Source organism: Glycine max, chromosome 10 (assembly GCF_000004515.6).
Source record: "Glycine max cultivar Williams 82 chromosome 10, Glycine_max_v4.0, whole genome shotgun sequence".
Taxonomy (NCBI): domain Eukaryota; kingdom Viridiplantae; phylum Streptophyta; class Magnoliopsida; order Fabales; family Fabaceae; genus Glycine; species Glycine max.
This window is the reverse complement of record NC_038246.2, coordinates 48,174,882-48,197,839: the sequence shown is the minus strand read 5'-3', so window position 1 is coordinate 48,197,839 and position 22,958 is coordinate 48,174,882. Positions and strand designations below refer to the sequence as shown.

The 22,958-nt window shown below is 31.8% G+C and overlaps 3 protein-coding genes across 3 annotated transcripts; 1 reads left to right on the top strand and 2 right to left on the bottom strand.

Annotated features, from left to right (window-relative positions):
- Positions 1–810: 810 nt before the first annotated feature.
- Positions 811–10,533, bottom strand: LOC100791056 (putative receptor-like protein kinase At4g00960). The gene is made up of 9 exons (XM_041005958.1): positions 9,993–10,533; positions 7,571–7,829; positions 7,028–7,060; positions 3,766–3,926; positions 2,680–2,816; positions 2,362–2,572; positions 2,015–2,252; positions 1,560–1,710; positions 811–1,436 (listed from the first exon to the last, which is right to left on the bottom strand). Exons 1-9 carry the CDS (start codon positions 10,498–10,500, stop codon positions 1,086–1,088), a joined length of 2,049 nt encoding a protein of 682 aa, XP_040861892.1. The 5' UTR covers positions 10,501–10,533; the 3' UTR covers positions 811–1,085.
- Positions 10,534–11,810: 1,277 nt separating this feature from the next.
- Positions 11,811–15,193, bottom strand: LOC100790532 (putative receptor-like protein kinase At4g00960). Its single transcript, XM_041005952.1, has 7 exons — positions 14,197–15,193; positions 13,773–13,898; positions 13,341–13,474; positions 13,022–13,232; positions 12,689–12,926; positions 12,404–12,554; positions 11,811–12,277 (listed from the first exon to the last, which is right to left on the bottom strand). The coding sequence occupies exons 1-7, from the start codon at positions 15,041–15,043 to the stop codon at positions 11,933–11,935; spliced, it is 2,052 nt and encodes a 683-aa protein (XP_040861886.1). The 5' UTR covers positions 15,044–15,193; the 3' UTR covers positions 11,811–11,932.
- Positions 15,194–19,185: 3,992 nt separating this feature from the next.
- CRK21 (cysteine-rich receptor-like protein kinase) lies at positions 19,186–22,754 on the top strand. Its single transcript, XM_003536515.5, has 7 exons — positions 19,186–20,128; positions 20,707–20,826; positions 21,175–21,317; positions 21,408–21,618; positions 21,708–21,945; positions 22,088–22,238; positions 22,339–22,754. Exons 1-7 carry the CDS (start codon positions 19,318–19,320, stop codon positions 22,672–22,674), a joined length of 2,010 nt encoding a protein of 669 aa, XP_003536563.1. The 5' UTR covers positions 19,186–19,317; the 3' UTR covers positions 22,675–22,754.
- Positions 22,755–22,958: the final 204 nt, after the last annotated feature.

Here is a 22,958-nt window from a genome sequence, read left to right as displayed (position 1 = left end):
TTATTGTATTTGTTTTTGACAAAAATGGCAAGCTGGCAACCAATATCGCTAAAGGTACTTTCCTGGTAAATTAACCTCAACACCTTTTGTTCAAACTGCTTACCAACACGTACTCACATTAATTATGGCTTCTTTTACCCCGTCTTTTGAAAACTAATTCGGTTGGATCAATGGATCAGATATCGGATTAGTGACTAGTGAGTCACATAATATATATATATATATAACTAAAAAAATATCATCAATCCATAGTTTATATTTCAATATTACTTAATCATTCATTATTATAAATTATTTTATTAAATGTTATTATTAAATTACTAAAAAAAATTCTTATTGTCGTATAAAAGTTGTCAAATAATTCAAATAAAGATGATAAAAATGTATAAAACACATCAATTTTAAATCATATCAATATCAAGATAATAATTATTAGTTATTTTATATTATTATCAAAATTAAAATAATTTTACAGGAACATATTATATGCTAGTATTTAATAATTAATTATTAATAGTTGAACATTTTTTAAGAATTGTAAAATAAAATGATTTTACTCATATAATTAAATTCAATTTTAAAAAATAAAATTTAAAACTTTAAATATAATTTTAATTCAATACCCTCATAAAATATGCATGGTTTATTATACATTTAAATAAGTTTCTAACTAAAATATCTTTAAACTAAATTCAATCAAAATATTTTTTATTATAATTATATATGGGCTTATAGCTGCTCAACACTATACCTATATATGTTATTGAAAAGAAAATGAAATCATTAAATCATTATATAATTACACGTATAGCAACAAGTACCTGCAACATAAAGTCTGAATTTCCATTCAAAACCACGGCTGTGGAGTGTGGAGGAAGGAAATGGAACATCTCTCAAATCACTAAGAACAAACAAAGGCTTCGAGACCAACTAAAGGTCATGTCACAATTTTAGACAAAGGATGCGTGTTGTATTTAAACAGGACATTGCAGGAACAAATTACATGACTTCTAAGACGTTGTATTCTGGTTTAAGACTAGCTAGAAGCATTGACGATGAATGAATCTCATCCCCATGACAAAAATCTAGCGAGGGTATAGCTCAGTAATTGAAGCTTCATTTTCTGATTCTTGAGCTGATTTAAGTATCGGTTCACTTGTTCCTGTTTCCCTTGAATTATACTCCCATGATTGCATGTCTGGACGGCTTTGAGTTCTACTGTTCATATAAAATGCAGGTTCGGCCGGAATTGGGAGACTGAGAGAATAGCTATTAAGCATCAGTATAATGTTAGCCATGGTTGGTCTGTCAGCTAAATTTTCTTGAACACAAAGTAAACCAATATGGATGCTTCTCATCATTTCATTTCGTGAATTGTTGTTTAGTGATGGATCTACAATATTTATAGCTGTCCCCTCCTTCCAGTTTCTCCATGCCTACAAAAAATTGTTATTAGATCACAGATTCCACTTCTACATCAATGTTTTGGAGCACGTAGTCCTCAAATCCATACTTTTAAATGAAAAAGAAGAAATAACAGTGACAAAAGGAAGACTTACGAAGCTTAGTAGATCCTCCATATTCTCCCCATTACTAATGCCACTGTTTTTCTGGCCACTTACAATCTCAAGAACTAATACACCAAAACTGAAGACATCTGATTTCACTGAAAATTGTCCATGCATTGCATACTCTGGCGCCATATATCCACTACATGTCAATATGGGACAGAATTACTAGTGATAAATGGTACGACTCTTCGCACGGTAATAAATTTTTATTTTGTTTCAGCAGCTAATGCCAATGGCTTTCATAACATAGCTTTAATTCTGAATTCCTATCACTCAGTCATCCAAAGCTGAACGATTGTAATAACTACTTAAGACTCAAACTCTTCGAATGAGCTACTAATACATGGTTTGGTGAAAATTAATGTTCGAAAGTTCTCGTTGATGGTTGATTGAAATTAAAGCCTCGACAATTAATAAGCTATAGCATATATTATAATACTTACTAGGTTCCCACAATTCTACTTGTATTTGCTTGAGTTTGATCCACTAATACCAGTCTTGCCATGCCAAAATCTGCTATCTTAGGATTCATCTCTTCATCTAAGAGAATGTTGCTTGCTTTGAGATCACGATGGATAATACGCAGTCGAGAATCTTCGTGAAGGTAGAGAAGGCCTCGAGCAATACCTCTAATGATTTTGTAGCGTCTTTCCCAATCCAGTTGTGCTTTCATGGTTGAATCTGCATATACGACCATCAGTTTTAAAAGCCACATGAATAATTAGGCTTTGTCTTGAACCAGAAGTAAAATATAGAGCGACAGTTTAAATATGCAGTTATTCAGACCTACCGAATATGAAATAATCAAGGCTTTTATTATGAACATATTCATAGACGAGTAGCCTTTCTCTTCCTTCCAAGCAGAAACCAAGAAGCCTAACTAAATTTCGGTGCTGAAGCTTGGCCACTAAAAGCACTTCATTTTTAAATTCCGTATCCCCCTGCCCAGAATCTCTTGACAACCTTTTGACTGCAATCATCTGTCCATTAGAGAGCTTACCCTGAAAATATATCTGTCAGGTGCAGAAAATATTTTCTAGCTGGTGGTATATCATGTTTTGGTGAAGAAGTGATGTGTTTCTGAAATCTGAATTCGAGAGTCACTTACCCAATAAACAGCTCCAAATCCACCTTGTCCTAGTTTATTAGATTCAGAGAAGTCTTCTGTAGCAACTCGTATTGTGTCCAAGTTGAATTGTAATGACTCAGCAATTTTAATTTCATCATCATCTTCAATTGCATCTTCTTCTCCTTTAACTTCACATGGGGAACAAATTTAAACTAGTGAGTTCTTCAAATATGTTACAACCTCAATACTGCTAAGGTTCGGTCAAAATAGAATATCGGGATGTATAATTTCTGAAATCAGAACACAAGTTTGCAGTAAGCCAGTAACTTACTCATACTATTCACCAAAAAGAAGTGACTTACTCATACTTTGAATTATTAAAAAAGAATCATAAACCGTGTTTAATAGTTTGTATGCAGTTAAGTTATTATTTATAGGAAATAATTACTGTATATGATGACAGTTCATATATGCCTTTCTACAAGAATTTTTTCCTATATATTTATAGATCGTTGTACTTATCAACAATTGGAGTAAGTTGAAAGAGAATTTCTAGGGTGCCCCCATTAATTTGGGAGAATTGATATAGTTGATTTTTTAACCAGTAGGAATTAATTAAGCTATATTATTAATTTATTATATGTTATTTTAACATTTAATGATAATTTGAAAAAAAGTAAACTTTAATTTTTTAAAGAAATGGTTAACAAAAGATTAATTTAAAGCAAAAAAAAAAAATTAAAGATATGCCAATTAGCATAATAACAAGCAACACAATATAATAACAAATAAAAAAATGATAAAAAAAATCATCATTTTAAAATTTTGAATTTCATTCTTATCCTTTTTTTAAGTCTTTGTATTTTATGAATTTTAGATATTTATCTAATTCTCTTAAGTTTTTATATTGAGAGTTTAATTCTTAATTTGTTTTATATTTTTACTTAATTAAAATGTTAAAATTATGCAAAAAATTGACAAAGCACTAAAGGATAACAAAAAGTATATAAAATACATAAAATTTGTAAAATACAAAGACTTAAAAAAAATAAGAATGAAATCCAAAATTTTAAAATTGAGATTTTTTTTATCACTTTCTTGATTTGTTGTCATAGTTGGACTTGCCTGTAAGATTTTTCCTTGCCTTACTCCTCCTTAAATATAGGCAGAGACAAATGAGCAAAACAACAACAGTAGGCACAATTACAGCAATGACAATCAATGTTGTGTTGCTACTTTCTGCAAAAACAAGATTCCTCTGCTCGTGAGACATTTGAAGAATTAAGGATGATAAAATATTTTAAAGGATAAGAAAAAGAGAAAAAGGGACAACATATATTAAAAAGAAAAATGTATGATATTAAAACCGCAATTACCTTGTTGGGAAGTGTTATTGGTGGGCGGAGGAGGAGGTGGTGATACCTCTGGGACTGGGTCTATTGTTGTCGTTTGTCCGTAGAAGGGTCCGAGTTCAAATCTCACATTACAACTGGGTCTAATAACTCTACCTCCTCTCTTACCACTACAACAATCTTGGATATTTTCTATAGCTCCAACCAAGCAGCTACTGCAGTCTAGCCCAGACAAATCAGGTGTGCACTGCACCAAACCGTATATTCTTTGAAAACTTGCCGCAGTTGTATCGTCTGTAGCATACTTACGACGAGAGTCACCTGATGCAGCTCTGTCCGTTAGATTGCTCATCAAGGTTTGGAGCACTTGATTAAACTGTTCCACGTCCGTTGCATTGACTGTGTTCCCCAGGAAAAGAGCAGGAGAAGTTTCCATGACGCCAAAAATTGTGGTGTTGGAGTAGCGTAACATGCAATTGTCATAATATATAATTGCCTTTTTCTGGTTTGGACAACGCTGTGTGAGATTGCCTCTGGCATCGTTGAGGCAACTGCGGCACTCATCTGGCTCAACATCTCCTCTACACAGCCCAATTGCGTTTACTTTGTCAGTGTTTTGGCCATATGAAAAGTTGTAGAAACCATAGTTAATTTCTGTGTGGGAAGAGAGAGTGGTTAAAAGGGTGTTTAGGTTGGTGTTATAAGTGCTATTGGCTGTGTAGTTCCCTATGCTGTCATCGCATTCGGCTGACTGAGCGTTGGCTTCATATATGAATTTTAGAAATAAACAACAATGAAAGAAAAGTTTGCAAGAAATGGCAGCCATCCTGATCGTCCTTGCGCCAACCAGAATAACGAGCAGAGTATTGAATCTTTAGGTGTGATTATGAATTATATTGGCCATAGCTGCTGCTGCCACTTTATAACCTAAATTTCCTTGAATCATATATATATATAGTACTATTATTCGTTTAATTTTTATTTAAGAATTTAATTTCTATGCACAGTGTTTATACTGTCAAATTACAAACTAAAACTTTAACCGGATAATTTTTGTTTTATTAGAATTATAATTCTTAATAAAAATATTTTTAAATATGTAAAATATATTCTGTATTTATAATAAATAATTTAAACTATTATATGAGCTCATTTTAGTAGTTTATCCGAAGCTTTTCTCTTGCTTATTCTTCACATTTCAATTCAAATCTGATGTCAAACTTTTACGTTTTACAATATATTTTTTTGTTATTTTAGTGTATGTTTAATTTGCGATTAAAATTGTATTTATAATAAATATGCAAAATATATTCTGTATTTATAATAAATAATTTAAACTGTTATATAAGGTTAGTTTTTAAATTGAAAAGAAATGGGAGTTACTAAAGTATAGTATATAAATAAAGTCAATCCTAATACGTGTATATAAATAAAGTATATAAATAGTTAAGTTGAAAATATGCTAAACCTAAACCTAATTACGTGAAACTTCTTCCATTTTCAGCGGTCAAAATTAAAAACTTTTGAAAGAAGCCCTGGCTTGCAGAGTTGCAACAAAAGGAAGGAAAGATTGATTGGGTCAGAAGTGGGTAATGACAGAGGAAGGAAAAATAAACACATAAAACACTTGAAGGAAAAAGAGAGAAATAGTCTTCAATCAAATAACGAATATAGTTTTCAATAATTTAAATATGTAATTATTTTTTTTAGAAATTATAAAAATGAATATATATATATATATATATATATATATATATATATATAAGAATTAATATAGATATTTTGAATGATAGAGCTTTTAGGACTTCAATAATGAGAATGTTTTGGAAATTTATTTGAAGGAAAACGATTTTGGATATTTTTCTTGATTATAATCTTATATTTTTTTCAATATATATAAATTTCATTTTCTATTTCGAAATTAAATTTTAATATTTTAAAAATTATTAATAATTAAAAATAACATTGTATTATAATATAAATTATAAATTATTTATTTAAAATTTAAAATATAATTTATATGTTTTAAAATATTTATTTACCGTAAGTTTTAATTATAATATAATTTGATATTCAAAATTATTTATTTATTATGAATAAATATTTTAAATAAGAAACTAAAACTACAATTTTTTTAATTTGAGAATTAAATTATCAATATAAAAATATAGATTTTAATTACTTTGAATGAAAATGTATAAAAGAACTAAAAGCATATTTTTTTTCTTCTAAAAACATATTTTTTTTCTTTATCTTATTTTATTTAAATTTAAAATATCCGGCGCCATCTTTGAAACATTCAGGAAATATGCCAATTAAATGGAGAAAGATCTTAAGAAATTGTCATCTAAAACAAAAAGAGAAAGAGTAACGCGTAATCCCACGTTCTGAAACTGAGAAAAGTCTCATTTTTAATTATCATAAAAAGAAAAAAAAAAGTCTCATTCTGATTTATTTGCCTCCAACGTGGCCGATATGGCTATTAAATAGTTACTTGAAAAAGAAAAGTCCCATTAAGAAGACAACTTCATGAATGATGCTTGATGAAGATTGAAGATTAGAGACGGAACCGTTTGCGTTGACAAATCCAAACACAGAAACTTTTAACATCGACGGAGTCTACGACACCAAAGTTGCGAACAAAAACGCTCACCTGCGTGCATGACAACAAAAGTTCCAGAAATGTTAAAGAGAATAATATATTTATATACGGATCATGTTAATTATCGTCTTAAGACTATCGGTTAAAGAATTAAAATATAAAGAAGTTTCATTAGAAGAATTCATTGAAATACACGAAAGAAAACATGTACAATATTACACTTTTCAATAAGAAATTTCTAGTTTTATTTTCTTAATTACCCTATTTCACGAAACAACACTGCATAGCATTTTTTTTTCTATATTTAAATGGCGTTAATGCAAACTGTAAATAAAATCTCTTTCTCCACTTCTCTCAGTGTTTTGTAGTTTTTAATTAAAAGAAAAAGCAAAACATCTAAAAGGTATTCTTGTTTTCTACTTTTAAAAACTAAAATAAGAGGATAATTTTAAGGACCATGTTCTCTCTGGTACATTATAAAAACAGTTTTAAAACTCATCACTCAAACAAGTTTTTTAATTTTTTAATTTTAAAAAACTAAAAACTATTTTTGAAATTAGTTTTAATGTCTACTATAAAAAAAAAGTGGAAAAAAGGCCTTGTAATACGAATACCACGCTTCATATTTTTATACGAGTAATGATTATACACATTTATATATTAAACACTTTATTAATATTTTCTATATTTTTTTTTTGGAGTTATCTTAACCTACTCCAACTAAACGGAATAAAAAAAATACATCATTAATAATTGGTGAAATTATTTTATGTATTTAAAGATAATCAATACAATTTTCTAATTAGACATTTACACCGGCCAGTAATTTAAAATAGAGTTATATAACTGTTTTTATTTAATGCAGCCGCATATAGCTAAAAGTAGCCTCCTTTATTCAGTATACAAACATTATTTGAGAATAATTTTCTATTAGTATTATAGATGGAAGGTGGAAGTGCGACGGCATCACAGTGACAGAGATGGAGATGGAGCTGGTGCATATGCCGTAGGTTCATCATAGAAGGGGTAGTTTTCGTATCTGATATTACAACTGGGTCTAAGAACTCTACCACCTATCTTGCCGTTACAACATCTTGGGATTTCTGAGATAGCCCCAATCAAGCAGTGTTTGCACTCTGGCTGAGACAAGTCTGGAGTGCACTGCACCAGACCATATATTGCTTGAATATTTGTGGCGGTTGCGCTGGCGGCGGCGTACTTGCGTCGAGAGTCACCTGATGCAGCTATTCCTGTTAGCATCCTCATCAAGTTCCTCAGGACTTGATTGAACTGGCCCACGTTCGTTGCATTTTGTATGTTAAATAGCACATAATCAGGAGAAGTTTCCATTACGCCAAATATTGACCGGTCTGAGTAGCGCAACAAGCATTCGTCATAATATATAATTGCCTCTTTCTGATTTGGACAACGCTGGGTCAGATTGCCTCTGGCATCGTTGAGGCAACTGCGGCACTCATCTGGCTTAAGATCTCCTCTGCAGAGCCCAATGGCGTTTACTTTGTCTTCATTTTCACCATACGACAAGTTGTAGAAACCATAGTTAATTTCTGTGTGGGAAGAGAGAGTGGATAAAAGGGTGTTAAGGTTGTTGTTGTAGGTGCTATTGACTGTGTGGTTCCCTTTGTTGTTATCACAGAATACGGTGTTATACTGTGCGCTGGCTTCAGATACGATTATGAAAAGGAGACAACAAACAAAGGAATCCTTCCTAGAGGAAACAACAAGAGCCATTATTATCTATGATTGCACTTTTTTACTGGGGATAGATAACTAAGAATTAAATAAAGGACATTCAATATGCTAAGAGTGAAGTGATTTGCTGATGAGTACGTAAACTGTGGTGTTGGCACTTCAATTTATAACCAAAATTTCTCTGGCACCGTGTAGAAACGAAACTTTTACTATTCAATTCGCAGGACAACGCTGGGTGAGATTCGCAGGTCACATATGGAAACTGAAAGGAAACTGTAAAATTGAGACTGGTAGTGCCTCGTGTGTCCTTAAGGATTTTTTTTTTCCTTTTAAATCGAGAGAAAAATGCTTTAAAGTTTGAATAACATGTAGAAATTGTACTTTGTAACTAATTTTCAATTTAGAAGCTTCTCTAAATTCGTCGCTGGATGTGTTAGTCTATACGAAGCTATGAAATTTATAATTAAACAATCAATTAAATTGTTGGTTAAAGGGCTGATTAGAATATTCTAAAATAGGTTACTAATCTAGACTTGTTTGCTGTTGCAACAAAAATCTAGACTTGTTTGCTGATGTCATTAAGGAATATTATTATCATATATTAACTTTTCTTTTATCTCACTTCCAACCCATTTTTTTTTTCTTTCTTTTCCTTTCTCATCATATATTTACTTATTTGTCACATAATGATCAAAATACACTCAAAAGAATGAGGTGGACGTTTAACATTTTTCTCTTATTTTTTTATCCTTCGTAATTAAAGAAAGTGGAACTCTCACAATAATTTATGCATTTTATTGAATCTAGTTGAACTAAATTCTTTTAATAGGTCTTGCATACATAATTGTGTCATGAATAAATTAGATATTTCATTATCTATAGAAAAACATTCTCTCAATTAGATATTATCTTTTATCTTTATTTTAATAATTTTTTAAAAAATTGTCAAAATTTCAAAATATTATAATAATTCTCTCAATTAGAACTGTATTTTTCAGTCCCTTGCCCGTGCTCTTGTCATTGTCAATTAAAATTTAAGAGTTGGGGCTTGACAATTAAGAGGGAAACAACCCGGAAAAAGAAAAAGAAAAAAAAAACAATATGGGGAAGCCAACTAGAGACTCCACGAGAAAGTGTACGGGAATTGCAGGTGCAGTGCAGATGTATATATAGAAATAGAACTATATATAGAAGGAAAAGAAAATGATATTTTGTGAATAGAATTCTGAACTTTTACTGATACAGACAGTAAATGCTAGTAATTCTTACAAAGAATGACAGAAAAGAACAGAGAAAACAAAATAGGTGAGATAAGTTTAAAAATAATAACAGAATACTATATTTTATTTGTAGCGCAGCCGCATCTACTTAAATAATTTTGCATTAGCGTAATAGGTGGATGGTGGAAGTGCCGCGGCATCAAAGTGATGGTGCTGGTGCATCTTCTGTAGCATGTTCATGCTCATCATAGAAGCGGAAGTTTTCATATCTAATATTACAACTGGGTGCAGCAACCCTACCACTTATATTGCCGATACAACAGCTTGTGATTCTCGAGAAAGCCTCAACCAAGCAACTGTTGCAGTCTTGTTCAGACAAGTCAGGAGTGCACTGCGCAGCACCATATATGGTTTGAGAATTTGGAGCAGTTGCATTTGCCGCGGCATACTTACGAAGAGAGTTACCTGATGCAGCTATGCCCGTTAGATTACTCATCAAGTTCCCCAACACTTGATTGAACTGGTCCACGTCCGTTGCATTGGTTATTTCCGACAAATAAAACAAAGGTGAAGTTTCCATGACGCCATATATTGAGCGGTTTGAGTAGCGCAACATGCACTTGTCATACCACCCAATTGCCTCTTTCTGGTTTGGACAAAGCTGGGTGAGAAGGACCGTTGAATTGTTTAGGCAGCTGCTGCATTCGTCTGGTTTAACATCTCCTCTGCACAGCCCAATGGCGTTTACTTTGTCCATGTTTTCGCCGTAAGAGAGATTGTAGAAACCATAGTCGATTCCTGTGTTGGAAGTGAGATTGGATAAAAGGGTGTTGAGGTTTGTGTGATAAGTGTTGTTGGCTGTGAATCTGCCTTTATCACTGAGACAAAAGTGATTTACGAAACTTGGCTGGGCGCTGGCTTGAGATATAGTAATTATGAAAAGGAGACAACAAATAAAGGAAATAACAGACATTATGATTGTCTTCTTTCAGAAAATGAAGTGATTAATTTGCTTGCTGAGTAAAATTTGTGTTGTTGGTACATTTAATTTATAAGCTAACTTTGTTTGGCGCATACCTTGTATGAAACGAAACTTTTACCATTCAATTCGCTGAAGAGGTCACATTCACACATATGAAACTGTTAAAAAATAAGTCTGGTAGTGTCATGTGTCCTAAAATACTTTGAATTTTTCTTTTTAACACGAGAGAAAATGCTTTAAAGTTTTAATAACATGTCGTCATTCTGCTTTGTAATTACTGATTAGTGGTATTTATCAATTTAGAAAGTTGTCTGAATTTGTCCCTGGATGTGTTAGAAGACCCTGTCAGTTACGTGTCACTCACAGTCTAGAATAAATTTCCTGCTCATAAAAAGAAGACCTTCGAAGCTTCAATGTCTGGCGTATTTTGACTCGGTCCCACACCAAAAGCTTGGCTCATAAGGCAACGTGAAACGACCCCTTTCCTCTGTCGTTTGTCTTAAATCGCTCGCACGGACAATTCCTTCTTGGGCCACCAGCTCAGCCCACTTACCCATTTGACCTTTAATGTGATACCCATCGTCAAATTTAAATAACAATATATGAAAATATATATATAAAATACGATATGATAACAAAAATAATGTATTGAAAAATATAATAAATTAAAAAGAAATCCTTACTTTTAAAAATTTTAAAATAATAAAAATTAATAGTTTATAAATTGAATATTTTTACAAAAGAAAAAAAAGAAAGATGAACTTTACCAATATAAATTTAAAAAAAAAAACAGTTTAATGATCATAAAATTGTAAATTACACATTTACACTTTTAGTACTTATCACGATGAGGTGTGATTAAATTACATTTTTCTCAACAAAAAAAAAGGGAAAAGAAAAATGATGATAATGATATGTAGGGATTATGGGTTAACACCATTTTTTTTCTTACCGCGTCACAGTGGCATTACATTGTTTCTCTTTTATTGTTTTTCTCAAACAGCAAGTTGTTGTCCTTTCTTTATCTTCTAAAAATATTTGCTTCAATGGACTTAAAAGAGAACCAGAATAGTAGGCCTGTTGCTTTGTTTCAAGCACGAGCATTAAACTCCCATGTCCAAACAAAACTGTCGTACTTATTCCAATTTCCATGAAGATAAGAAAGTTTCTTTCAGCCTTGTGTTTAAAGAAAAATAGGATAAGGAGTGCTGTCAGAGCCCAATTTTTGTAATTCCCTAATTGTAACAGGAACAAACATAAGAGTTTGGATACGGGTAATTAGTAAATTGAATATTTTCACGGAAATGGTGTCAAAATTATTCCTTTCTTAATTAGTAATAGCAAGCACCAAACTTCTGTTTCTCTTAGTACATTCAATTGTAGCTATGATTGTCACCTTTGACTAAAATAATGTGATTCATATCTAACGAGGATATAGACTACTAATTGAGGCCTCATTTGCTGATACATCAGCAGAGTCACTTTTCTGTTCATTTGATCCTGTTTCCACGGAACTGCACCCCGAAAACTGGATGACTGATAAACAACTATTTTTCATAAAATAGGCCGGTTGCAATGGAACTGGTAGAGCAAAAGAGTGGCTATCAAGCATAAGTATAACTGAAGCCATTGTTGGTCTATCAGCAACCTTTTCTTGAACACAAAGTAGCCCAATGTGAATGCATCTCAGTATTTCATCTCTCAAAGCATTATTTAAGGCAGGATCTATAATTTTATCTGCTGTCCCTTTCGTCCAGTTTTTCCAAGCCTGCAAGTAGTTCATTTTAGAAAACATTAGTTTCAGTTCTTCACTTCTACCATTTCAAGTGGATTAGATAATGTCTAGTTTTCTATTAGTAAACCTTATAAGGCAAGATAAAGAAGGTAGACTTACAAAGCTTAATAAATGCTCCACACTCTCTCCAATACGAAATCCACTATTCTTTTTGCCACTTACAATCTCTAGTATTACTACACCGAAACTAAAGACATCTAACTTCGTTGAGAGTTTTCCATGCCTTGCATACTCAGGTGCCATGTATCCACTGCATGTCAATAAGGACAAGCTCCATTAGATACAAACATTACCTGTTCTCTTGATAATAATCCACCCTCCCCATCTGTCTTAGTTAAGGATACAGATTTGAAACTAAATACCCTATAATATTTCAATACTTACTAAGTTCCTGCAATTTTACTTGCATTAAGCAGAGTTTGATCCGCATTAAACAGCCTTGCAAAGCCAAAATCTGAAATCTTAGGATTCATATCGGCATCTAAAAGAATATTACTCAATTTGAGATCACGATGAATAATCCTTTGCTGAGAATCCTCATGAAGATAAAGAAGGCCAAGTGCAATGCCTTCAATTATTTTGTGGCGTTTTTTCCAATCCAAATGTGCACGCTCGATGGGATCTATATGCCAACATATACAGTGAAAACCTTTCCTCATTTAGTGATGCCAAAGAATTAAGGCTGTAGACTTGCAGTTTAAGAATAAGCAAACTTACCAAATATGATCTTGTCAAGACTTTTATTGGGAAGAAACTCATAGACAAGGAGCCGTTCTTCGCTTTCATAACAAAAACCAAGGAGCCTAACTAAATTTCGGTGCTGAAGCCTGGACATTAGTATCACTTCATTCTTGAATTCAATATTTCCTTGGCAAGAGTTGCTAGATAACCTTTTGATTGCTACTTCTTGTTTATTGAAGAGTGTCCCCTGAAGATGCCACAGTAACGGTGTTTTATGCATTCAAATTGGCCAACAATCTGGCCGTACCATGTTTTGAAATACAGATAAATTTAATTGTAAAGATGCAATATTTACCTTGTAAACAGGTCCAAATCCACCTTGTCCAAGCTTGTTTGCATCAGAGAAGTTGTTCGTAGCGACTCTTATGGTGTCAAAGTCAAACTGTGATGACACGACTAGTTTAATTTCGTCATCAACCATGGTTTCACCTAGATGGGGGAGGAAGTTTTAAGTTTTAGCAAGCCATGTTTGTCAAATGGAAATTGAAAGTGCAGATTGCAAAAACAAATGTTTCCAAAACAATTCTTCAGTTTGAGATCAAGTAGAACATGTAGAGAAAAGTTCCATTAATTCTGCGTCACATCCCATGTAAATGTCTGAGAAAAAAAAAAAACATTTGATTCATCTTGATTCTTGCTGTCGATCTCACGCGACCAAAGTAAGAAATGGCATGAGAAAATATGAATTCACTCTTACATCAAGCATTAAATAAACATCTGAACTTACTCTCAAAATGCTTTGTTGGCTTCCTTACTCTTAAATAGATGCAAATCAAGATCAGCAACCCAACAAAGAATAGAATAGGTGCGACAACGTATTTGGCGTTGACAGCTTGAGATTTGCTGCTTTTTCCTGCATAAACAGAGTATAGAGGCAAGGAATTCAAGATAGCATTAAGGCGCTGGAATTTTGAAGTCTGAAATACCTTCAAGTACTTGTTAAAATCTTTATCTTTCCTTACATTTTTAAGTCTGAAATACCTTTAAGATAGCATAATAATAATAATAATAATAAAATCTTGCTCAACATATATGTGTCAATGTGTGAGTGGTTTAGCTTCACTTATGATGTACCAAATAGACATTGGTTGGTGAAGGATTGAGTTTAGGGATCAATATTGTACTTGTAACCATGCTGTAATAATAAATACCATGATAAGTACTCTCTGAGGAATTTGAAGTGATGGATGGTGTAGGAGATGGAGATCCTTGTGGTGAAAATTGTAGTGTTATCGTATCAGGCGTAGGCTCATAGAAGCTGGAGTTCTCATATCTAAAGTTACAGCTTAATATAGTAACTCCACAACCTGACCTGTTATTACAATTTTTGGGTATTTCTGAGAAAGCGCCAATTAAGCAGTCGTTGCATTCTGCGGCTGTCAGATCAGGATAGCACTGAACAACAGCATATATAGTTTGGGAACTCGGAGTCGGAACTGTTGCATTTCCAGCAGCAAATTTACGGTTGAGATTGGAGTTAGATGTTGCAGCTTTCACTCTTAGTCTTGACAGCAACTGATTGAGCACATAACTGTACTGATCCCAATTCGTTACATTAGTTTCCTCCCAAAAATAGAACCGGAAAGAAGAATCTTGGTAACTGAACATTGACTGATCTGCATAGTGTAAAATGCATTTATCATATCCTCCAAATCCCACAGCCTCCTTCTGATGTGGACAGTTCTTTAGGAGAAAAAAGCTAGAATTGTTGAGGCAAGTAAGGCAAGTATGTCGGGAAACATCTCCTCTGCAAAGGCCTGTTGCGTAGACTCTATCAGAGTCTTGGCCGTAGGAGGAATTGTAGAAGCCATAGTCGATTTGCGTGTTGGAAGTGAGCCTTGAAAGAACAGTATTGAGGTTGGTGTGATAGGTGCTATTAGGGGCATAGTCTCCTCCACGACTGAGGCAGACTGGGTATTGGTCGTCTGGCTCCGCAGTAGCTTGAGTTATCAGAATAACAAGGAGACAAAGGTAAAATGATGCTCTTTGAGTGACCATGATGCTACCATACAATGTTGTAATATGAATTACACTTACTAAAGAGTTGGTGGATTTTAAATGAAAGGGTGGAAAAGATCAACAATTTCTAAGGGTTTTTAGACTTTCCCAAAATCAAGTCTAAGATACAACGGATGCTTAACCCAATTGCATAGTATTTGATTTCTAAACCTTTAATTGTACCAGAACAAACCTCACCTATTATCTATTTTAATTAAAGGAAATTATTATTACACATTTAAACTCCTCAAATAAAATTATTAAAGATCGTTTGATTTAATTAGAGTAAAACTTTCTTTATTTTAATTTTCTTAATTTTGAGTTTTTAAATTAAAGTTTAGATGTCTTTTAGTAAAAGAACTATGTTGTTGATTAATTATAAATTATTATTAATATATTTTTAAATAATTATTATAAAATTCAATCAATAACTTACCGAGACATCTCAATGTATGCATTATCTATTCTTAAAAGTAAGATTATTTTTTCTCTCTTCTGATTTTTTTCTGATCAAACACGTACAATATAATGACGTATTATTTTGAATACCAACTTTAATAATGTTTCATATCAACATCATAATTTATTATTCACTCATAATATTTTTTTAATATAAATATAATTAAAAATCTATAATTTAATGTACTTAAAGTTTATTCTTTTGAAAATTGTAAGTACAGGAAGTTGTCTTCTGGGACAATTTAAGAAGTTGTCTTTTACCTGCATTTTGCGATTAATAATCAAGTCTAATTAAATACGTGGCATAGTTTAAATTTCAAGAGTAATGAGGCCATCATTTGGTCTTTCTCCCCTGTCCTCACGTCTTAGGAAGATTTGAAGATGTCAAAGTTTCATGCGCTGGAGTAGCGTCTTGGTTACGGGGAAGCGTTAGACGAGAAATTCAAATAGAGAAAGATGAATTTTACCAATATAAATTAAAAAAACAGTTTAATGATCATAAAAGTGAAAATTACACTTTTATTACTTACCACGATGAGAGTTATGATTAAATTATATTTGATAAATAACTATTTTTGTCATGTAATTTGTTGACAAATGCATTTTTAAAATATGAAAATTTAGTTTATAAAAATGTAAAAAATGAAATAAATATATCATGTCGTTAATTTCGATATGTTACTGTTAAGAAAATAGTTTACATGTCATACGCATTGTGACTGATTGTTAACATGAATTGTAAAGACATATTTATTATAATATTATTTTAATTTTTTATCTTTCCACTTCAAAAAAAATGAATTTTAAAAGATTGAAAATACAAAATTTAACTGAAAAAATGTGACAAATATATGTAAATGTTAATAATAGATTATTATTATTATTATTTACTATTCTTATTCGTTTAGTATTTATGTAATATATTTTTTAAATTATCTTTTAATATATATATATATATATATATATATATTATTTTGACTTTCTTGTCAAACCTTAATTTTTGTTATTAAAAAATATATCTTATATCTTATAATTTTATCAAATTTCTATTAAATTTTTTATTTTTAATCTTTAAAATTATCACATATCTAAATTTTAATTTATGTGGAGAGTTTTCAGAAGAAAAAACATAATCAGTCGCAAGATCAAATTAATTAATTTATTTATTTTTAAAAAGAATTTAATCAACTATTTTTAAAAAAAAACTCACAAAATTTAAATTAGGTAAAGTTAAAGTGAAATTATAAGTTTTTTTTCTTAATTAATAATATATATATATATATATATATATATATATATATATATATATATATATATGAAAGAATCTCAAATATGAAAGAATCTCTTATATAAATCTTATGTGATTTTACTTGAGACAACACTTATTATATATAATATGAATAAAATAAAAATAGTTACTAACAAATAAAGAACCAAAATAAATTTCAATAAAAAATACAATAATGCTCAAACTAATATAAAAATTAACTTCAAAACAAAAAAAAAATAATAGAAACGTTTATTCTTTGTCTTTGGGACATAAAATTGCATCTATTGCTGATTTAGGTATTACAAGGATTTTGCATTTTATCCCCATATTATGACACTGATTACGTAACAAAGAATAATAATTAGTTAAAGAAATAAAAAAATTCAAAAAATAAAAGATTTTCATTTTTTTAAATGGTAATTCAATTTTTTTACAACATAAAATAAAAGTTAATTATAAGATATATTTCTCTTAGTACTAAATTTTATATTTTTATCTTTTAAGGATATATCTCTCAACGAATTATATACAAAAAATAATTATTTATCCGATTATATTTTTCAAAAAAGAAAGAAAAATAATGATAATGATATTTATCAAATATCATTATCAAGAGTAATGAGGCCATTATTTGGTCTTTCTCCCCTGTCCTCACTTATTAGGAAGAAAAATAACGATAATAATATATGAAAATTAAGTGTCGAATATATTTGTGATATTTTTATATTTTTAAAAACTAAATTTTATATTTTTTTATCTTTTTGATAGATATAGTTATTTTTTGTAACTTATTTTATATAACTTATTTTATTAATTATTTTTTTATTAATAATATCAATTTTCTTTTAATAATATTAAGTGTCGAATATATTTGTGATACTTTTATATTTTTAAAAACTAAATTTTTTATTTTTTATTTTTGATAGATATATTTATTTTTTTAACTTATTTTATATAACTTATTTTATTAATTATTTTTTTAACTTATTTTATTAATTATTTTTTTATTAATCATTTTATTATATCATTGATAATCAATTTTCTTTTATGGCAAAAATATGATAATATTTGTCTATTTGAATTTCTCATCCGACGCTTCCCCGCCCGTAACCAAGACGCTACTCCAGCCCATGAAACCTTGACATCTTCAAATCTTCCTAAGACAAATGAAGATAAAAACCAAATGATGGCCTCATTACTCTTGAAATTTAAACCATGCCACATATTTAATTAGACTTGATTATTAATCACAAATTGCAGTTAATAAAAGACAATTTCTTAAATTGTCGCAGTATATATGGAAGACAACTTCTGGGCTTGCAATTTTCAAAAGAATAAGCCTTAAGTACATTACCTTACAGATTTTTAGTTATATTTTATGCCCTGAGGACTGTATGTCTAAAAGGCTTCTAGTTCTATTACCCCCAACAAATGCAGGTTCTGAAGGCACACGGAGAGTTAGAGAATATTACTTTCCTTGTCGTTTTCTAAAATATTCTTTGAATTGATTCACATTATTTAAGAAAAATAATTAATTATTTATATTATTATTTTAAAATTATTCTTTATTTTCTCATTTCGATTTACTTATTTTTCACCAATAAATAAATAATGTAGTAGTTATTAAGCATGAGTGCAACATAAGCCATGGTTGGTCTGACAGTGACCATCACATTTTGTTCATCAACACATAATAACCGAATGTGGATGCATCTCATTATTTCATTTAGCAATCCTTCATTTAATGTGGGATATATAATATCTTTAATTGTTCTATCCCTCCAATTTCGTCATGCCGTCATTAATGTGAAGGAAGAAATGATTTTCCAATCATATAATTCTAATGACAAGGAGAAGGAAGATAAGACATGAGACTTACAAAGCATAATGTATCCTCCACGTTCTTCCCATGACGAACATTACTCGCACAACCTTCCACTTTCAACTTTTGCCAAACGTAAGCCTTTTAGCAGTCCCCAAAGTTCAGCAATAAAATGCTGTGACAACACCAACTCTGTTTGCTAAACCACAAATCCACCTTCCTGGTTACATCCACATCCCGCCGGTTCTTGGTGCTTTGCATTTCCAATCATGAATAAACCTTAATTTTAAAAAATGATTTTTACATGTTCAAATTCTGACATCATCTTTAAGCTTTATTTGTTTAGAAAGAAACATTCTGTGAATGTATGATTAGAAGTATCGACGTGACATAAGGATAAATCAACTATAGATTTTTTAGTTTGTAGGGACAATAGTGTTTGAGTTTCGTCCCCAAAGGTTCCAGCTGTCTAGCTTTTTCTTTTCCTTCACCTTTTAAGTGGGTTTAAATGTTTAATTATTATACACGGTAAAAAAAAAGAAGGGTAGAAGTCTAGAAGAGTTTGTAGACTTGTAGTCAACCAAACGCGTCATTAATTATGTACCTAGTAAGTCATACTACACCCTTCCCCGAAGAAAAAAGCTCCTTCATTATGTTTATATGTAAAGAAGCTTCAGTCTTTGGTTTGTTACTTGTGAATGCCTGAGGAAGAGGACAATTACAATGGCTGCTGTTTCTTTAAGGCTCCTTTCCTTTCTTTGTTGTCTGTTTGTCATCATAATATCACAAGCCAGTGCCCAGACATGTGATAACAGCAGAGGCAACTACACAATAAACAGCACCTATCACAACAACCTCAACACTCTCTTATCCAATTTCTCTTCCCACACAGAAATCAACTATGGTTTCTACAATTTCTCCTATGGCCAAGAACCAGACAAAGTATACACCATTGGGCTCTGCAGAGGCGATCAAAACCAGAATCAGTGCCTCAAATGCCTAAACGAATCGAGAGTGTCTCTGGCAGATAAATGTCCAAACCAGAAAGAGGCAATTGATTGGAGAGGAGAGTGCATGCTGCGCTACTCTAACCGTTCCATATTTGGGCTCATGGAAAATAATCCTAAGGTGCTAGTCGTGAGACTAGAGAATGTAACAGGTTCATTGGATGAATTCACTGAGGTGCTGGGGAACTTGATGAGGAATCTATCAAGCACAGCTGCATCAGGTGACTCTCGTCTTAAGTATGCTACAGGAAGCATGCCTACTTCAAATTTTCAAATCACATACGGTTTTACAGAGTGCACACCTGATTTGTCATTGCAAGAGTGCACTCAGTGCTTGGGTGAAGCTATCGCGGATATCCCAGTTTATTTTAATGGGAAAACTGGAGGTAATGTTTTAAAACCCAGTTGTAGAATTAGATTTGATCCCTACTCCTTCTACGGATCTACGCTGAAATTAGACCCAGATGCACCGCCACCAGCGACCCCGCTACCATCACCGCCCACCAACAACAATTCTTCTTCACAAGGTATTTGTCACTTTTTGCTCAACTCAGTGTTCTTTTTTACTTATTCATTTGTTGAAAGGAAAGTAAGTGCTAGCTTATGAACTTAGCTTTTATAGAAGCTCTTTCATTTTAACTTCTACAAAAGTTGAAAATTTTAACTTCCAGAATAAGTTTAATTCATTTCACTTTTCTTTTTTTAACTGCTTGTATATAGACTAGTTTATTAAAGAAAACCCAAGTATTTAAGTAGTATTTAACTGTTGGAGTTGGACTTTTGGATATTATTTAAGGTTAAGGTATTCACTTGATCTCTATATTATTGTCTCTATTTTAAGTTTTGGTCTGCAGATGAGAACAATGTAAGTTTTAGTTCATTTACATGCATAGAAGTTAAGTTTTGGCAGAGAAGATTTGGCCGTGTGACATTGTTACAAAACTTTCTGGTGGAGATAAATTACTACAAAAAATTGTGTAAGGAGTAAAACTCAGCTTTCATATGAAGACTGGAATTTAAAATGGAGACAACTATAGAGAACAAGTGAATAGGTTGACCTTCTTATTATTCTTAATCTGTGGGCTGAGAATTCTGATTTTTGCAGGAAAGAGCAACACATCACGAATTATCATTGCCATAGTAGTACCAGTTGCTAGTGTTGTTTTGGTGCTCATTCTTTTCTGCATCTATCTAAGAGTGAAGAAGCCAAGAAAAGAAAATGAGAGTAAGTCTAAGGCTCTAAACATGGTTTTATTGTCATTTGTTATAAAAGAAAAATACTCTTTCAATTGAAAGGGACAGTAGTGTAACATAAATCATATCTGAACTCTTTTTGCGAGATACAATTTATTTTGCAGACAATAATAAATAAATGCTTCAAGTGTTCAAAGCATGCTTTACTCAATCACTTCTAACAAGGAATAAGGAAAGATACAGGGAAAACCAATTTAGCCTCTTTCTTCTCTTTTTTTTTTTTCTGAGAAATTATGTCAATATATCTCTCAATGTTATCTTTTTATTGCTCGTATCTGAATGACTAACAAATTTCACTCGGGTCCCTATGCATGTGAAGTTAAAAGAGAAGAAGATAATTATGAAGATGAAATTACATTTGCTGAGTCATTGCAATTCAACTTTGACACCATACGAGTTGCTACAAATGAATTTGCTGATTCTTATAAACTTGGACAAGGCGGGTTTGGAGCTGTTTACAGAGTAAGATGACATTTTTCATTCAGATGAATAACACCTCTTCATCAAACATGGTATATTCAGATACTATATTTGACTGTGATATATTTCCAGGGTCAGCTTTCCAACGGACAAGAGATTGCAGTAAAAAGGTTGTCAAGGAATTCTGGGCAAGGAGATATGGAATTTAAGAATGAAGTTCTTTTAGTGGCCAAGCTTCAGCACCGGAATTTAGTTAGGCTACTTGGTTTCTGTCTGGAAGGAACAGAAAGACTACTTGTCTATGAATTTGTTCCTAATAAAAGCCTTGATTACTTCATATTTGGTAAGGTCGAATATCTGCATAATTACTGTTACTCTTACCTTAGTTCTGGTTCAAGACATATTGACCACTAAAATTGCTTTAATGTATAGATCCAATAAAGAAAGCACAATTGAATTGGCAAAGGCGTTACAAAATCATTGGAGGTATTGCTCGAGGCATTCTCTACCTCCATGAAGATTCTCGACTGCGTATTATACATCGTGACCTCAAAGCAAGCAACATTCTCTTGGATGAAGAGATGCATCCTAAGATATCTGATTTTGGGATGGCAAGATTGGTTCACATGGATCAGACTCAGGGAAATACAAGTAGAATTGTTGGGACCTAGTAAGTATGAGAACAGACTATTGCTTATATATCGTTGTAGAAACCTAATTTCAATAAACTGTCAAGTAAAATATTTTACATTGCTGTGAAAAAGAGTTAAAATTTATGACTAATTAAACTTGCCCGTGATTTGCATGTGCAGTGGATATATGGCACCCGAGTATGCATTATATGGTCAGTTTTCAGCAAAATCAGATGTTTTTAGTTTTGGTGTACTAGTTCTTGAGATTATAAGTGGCCAAAAAAACAGTGGTGTTCGTCATGGGGAGAACGTGGAGGATCTATTGTGCTTTGTACGTCTTTTCTTTTCTTCTCTTACATCTTCCTTCACATTTACTGTGCAGATGAAATTTGTGATGTAACTAACATCTGAATTTGAACAAATTCATGCAGGCATGGAGAAACTGGAGGGCAGGAACAGCTTCAAATATTGTAGACCCCACGTTAAACGACGGTTCTCAAAATGAAATAATGAGATGCATCCACATTGGATTATTATGTGTTCAAGAAAATGTGGTTGCCAGACCAACCATGGCTTCTATTGGTCTCATGCTTAATAGCTATTCTCTCACTCTCCCGGTGCCTTCAGAACCTGCATTTCTTGTGGATAGTAGAACTAGAAGCCTTTCAGAGCATGACTCAATGGAAACAAGAACAAGTGAATCAGCAAATCAATCAACACCCAAATCGATAAATGAGGTTTCAATCACTGAGCTATATCCTCGTTAGATTTTGGTGAGTCATTAGCCTATTCAATTAAATAAAACATCAATTCCTAAAGTAAATTACAATATCTTGAAACTCGCCTAGTTTATTGGTGTGACTTTGTGATCTCTTATTTAAATACACCGATATCATCTAAAGTAGCCGTCAACATCATTTGTTAACCGTCAACATCACTCGTTAACTCGGAACATCAAAAATACAATTTTATCTTTTTTATTTTATTTTAGATTAGATACGCTGTCAACATAAATTTTGAAAAAAGATTCAAACTTGATTCGAAACATCTA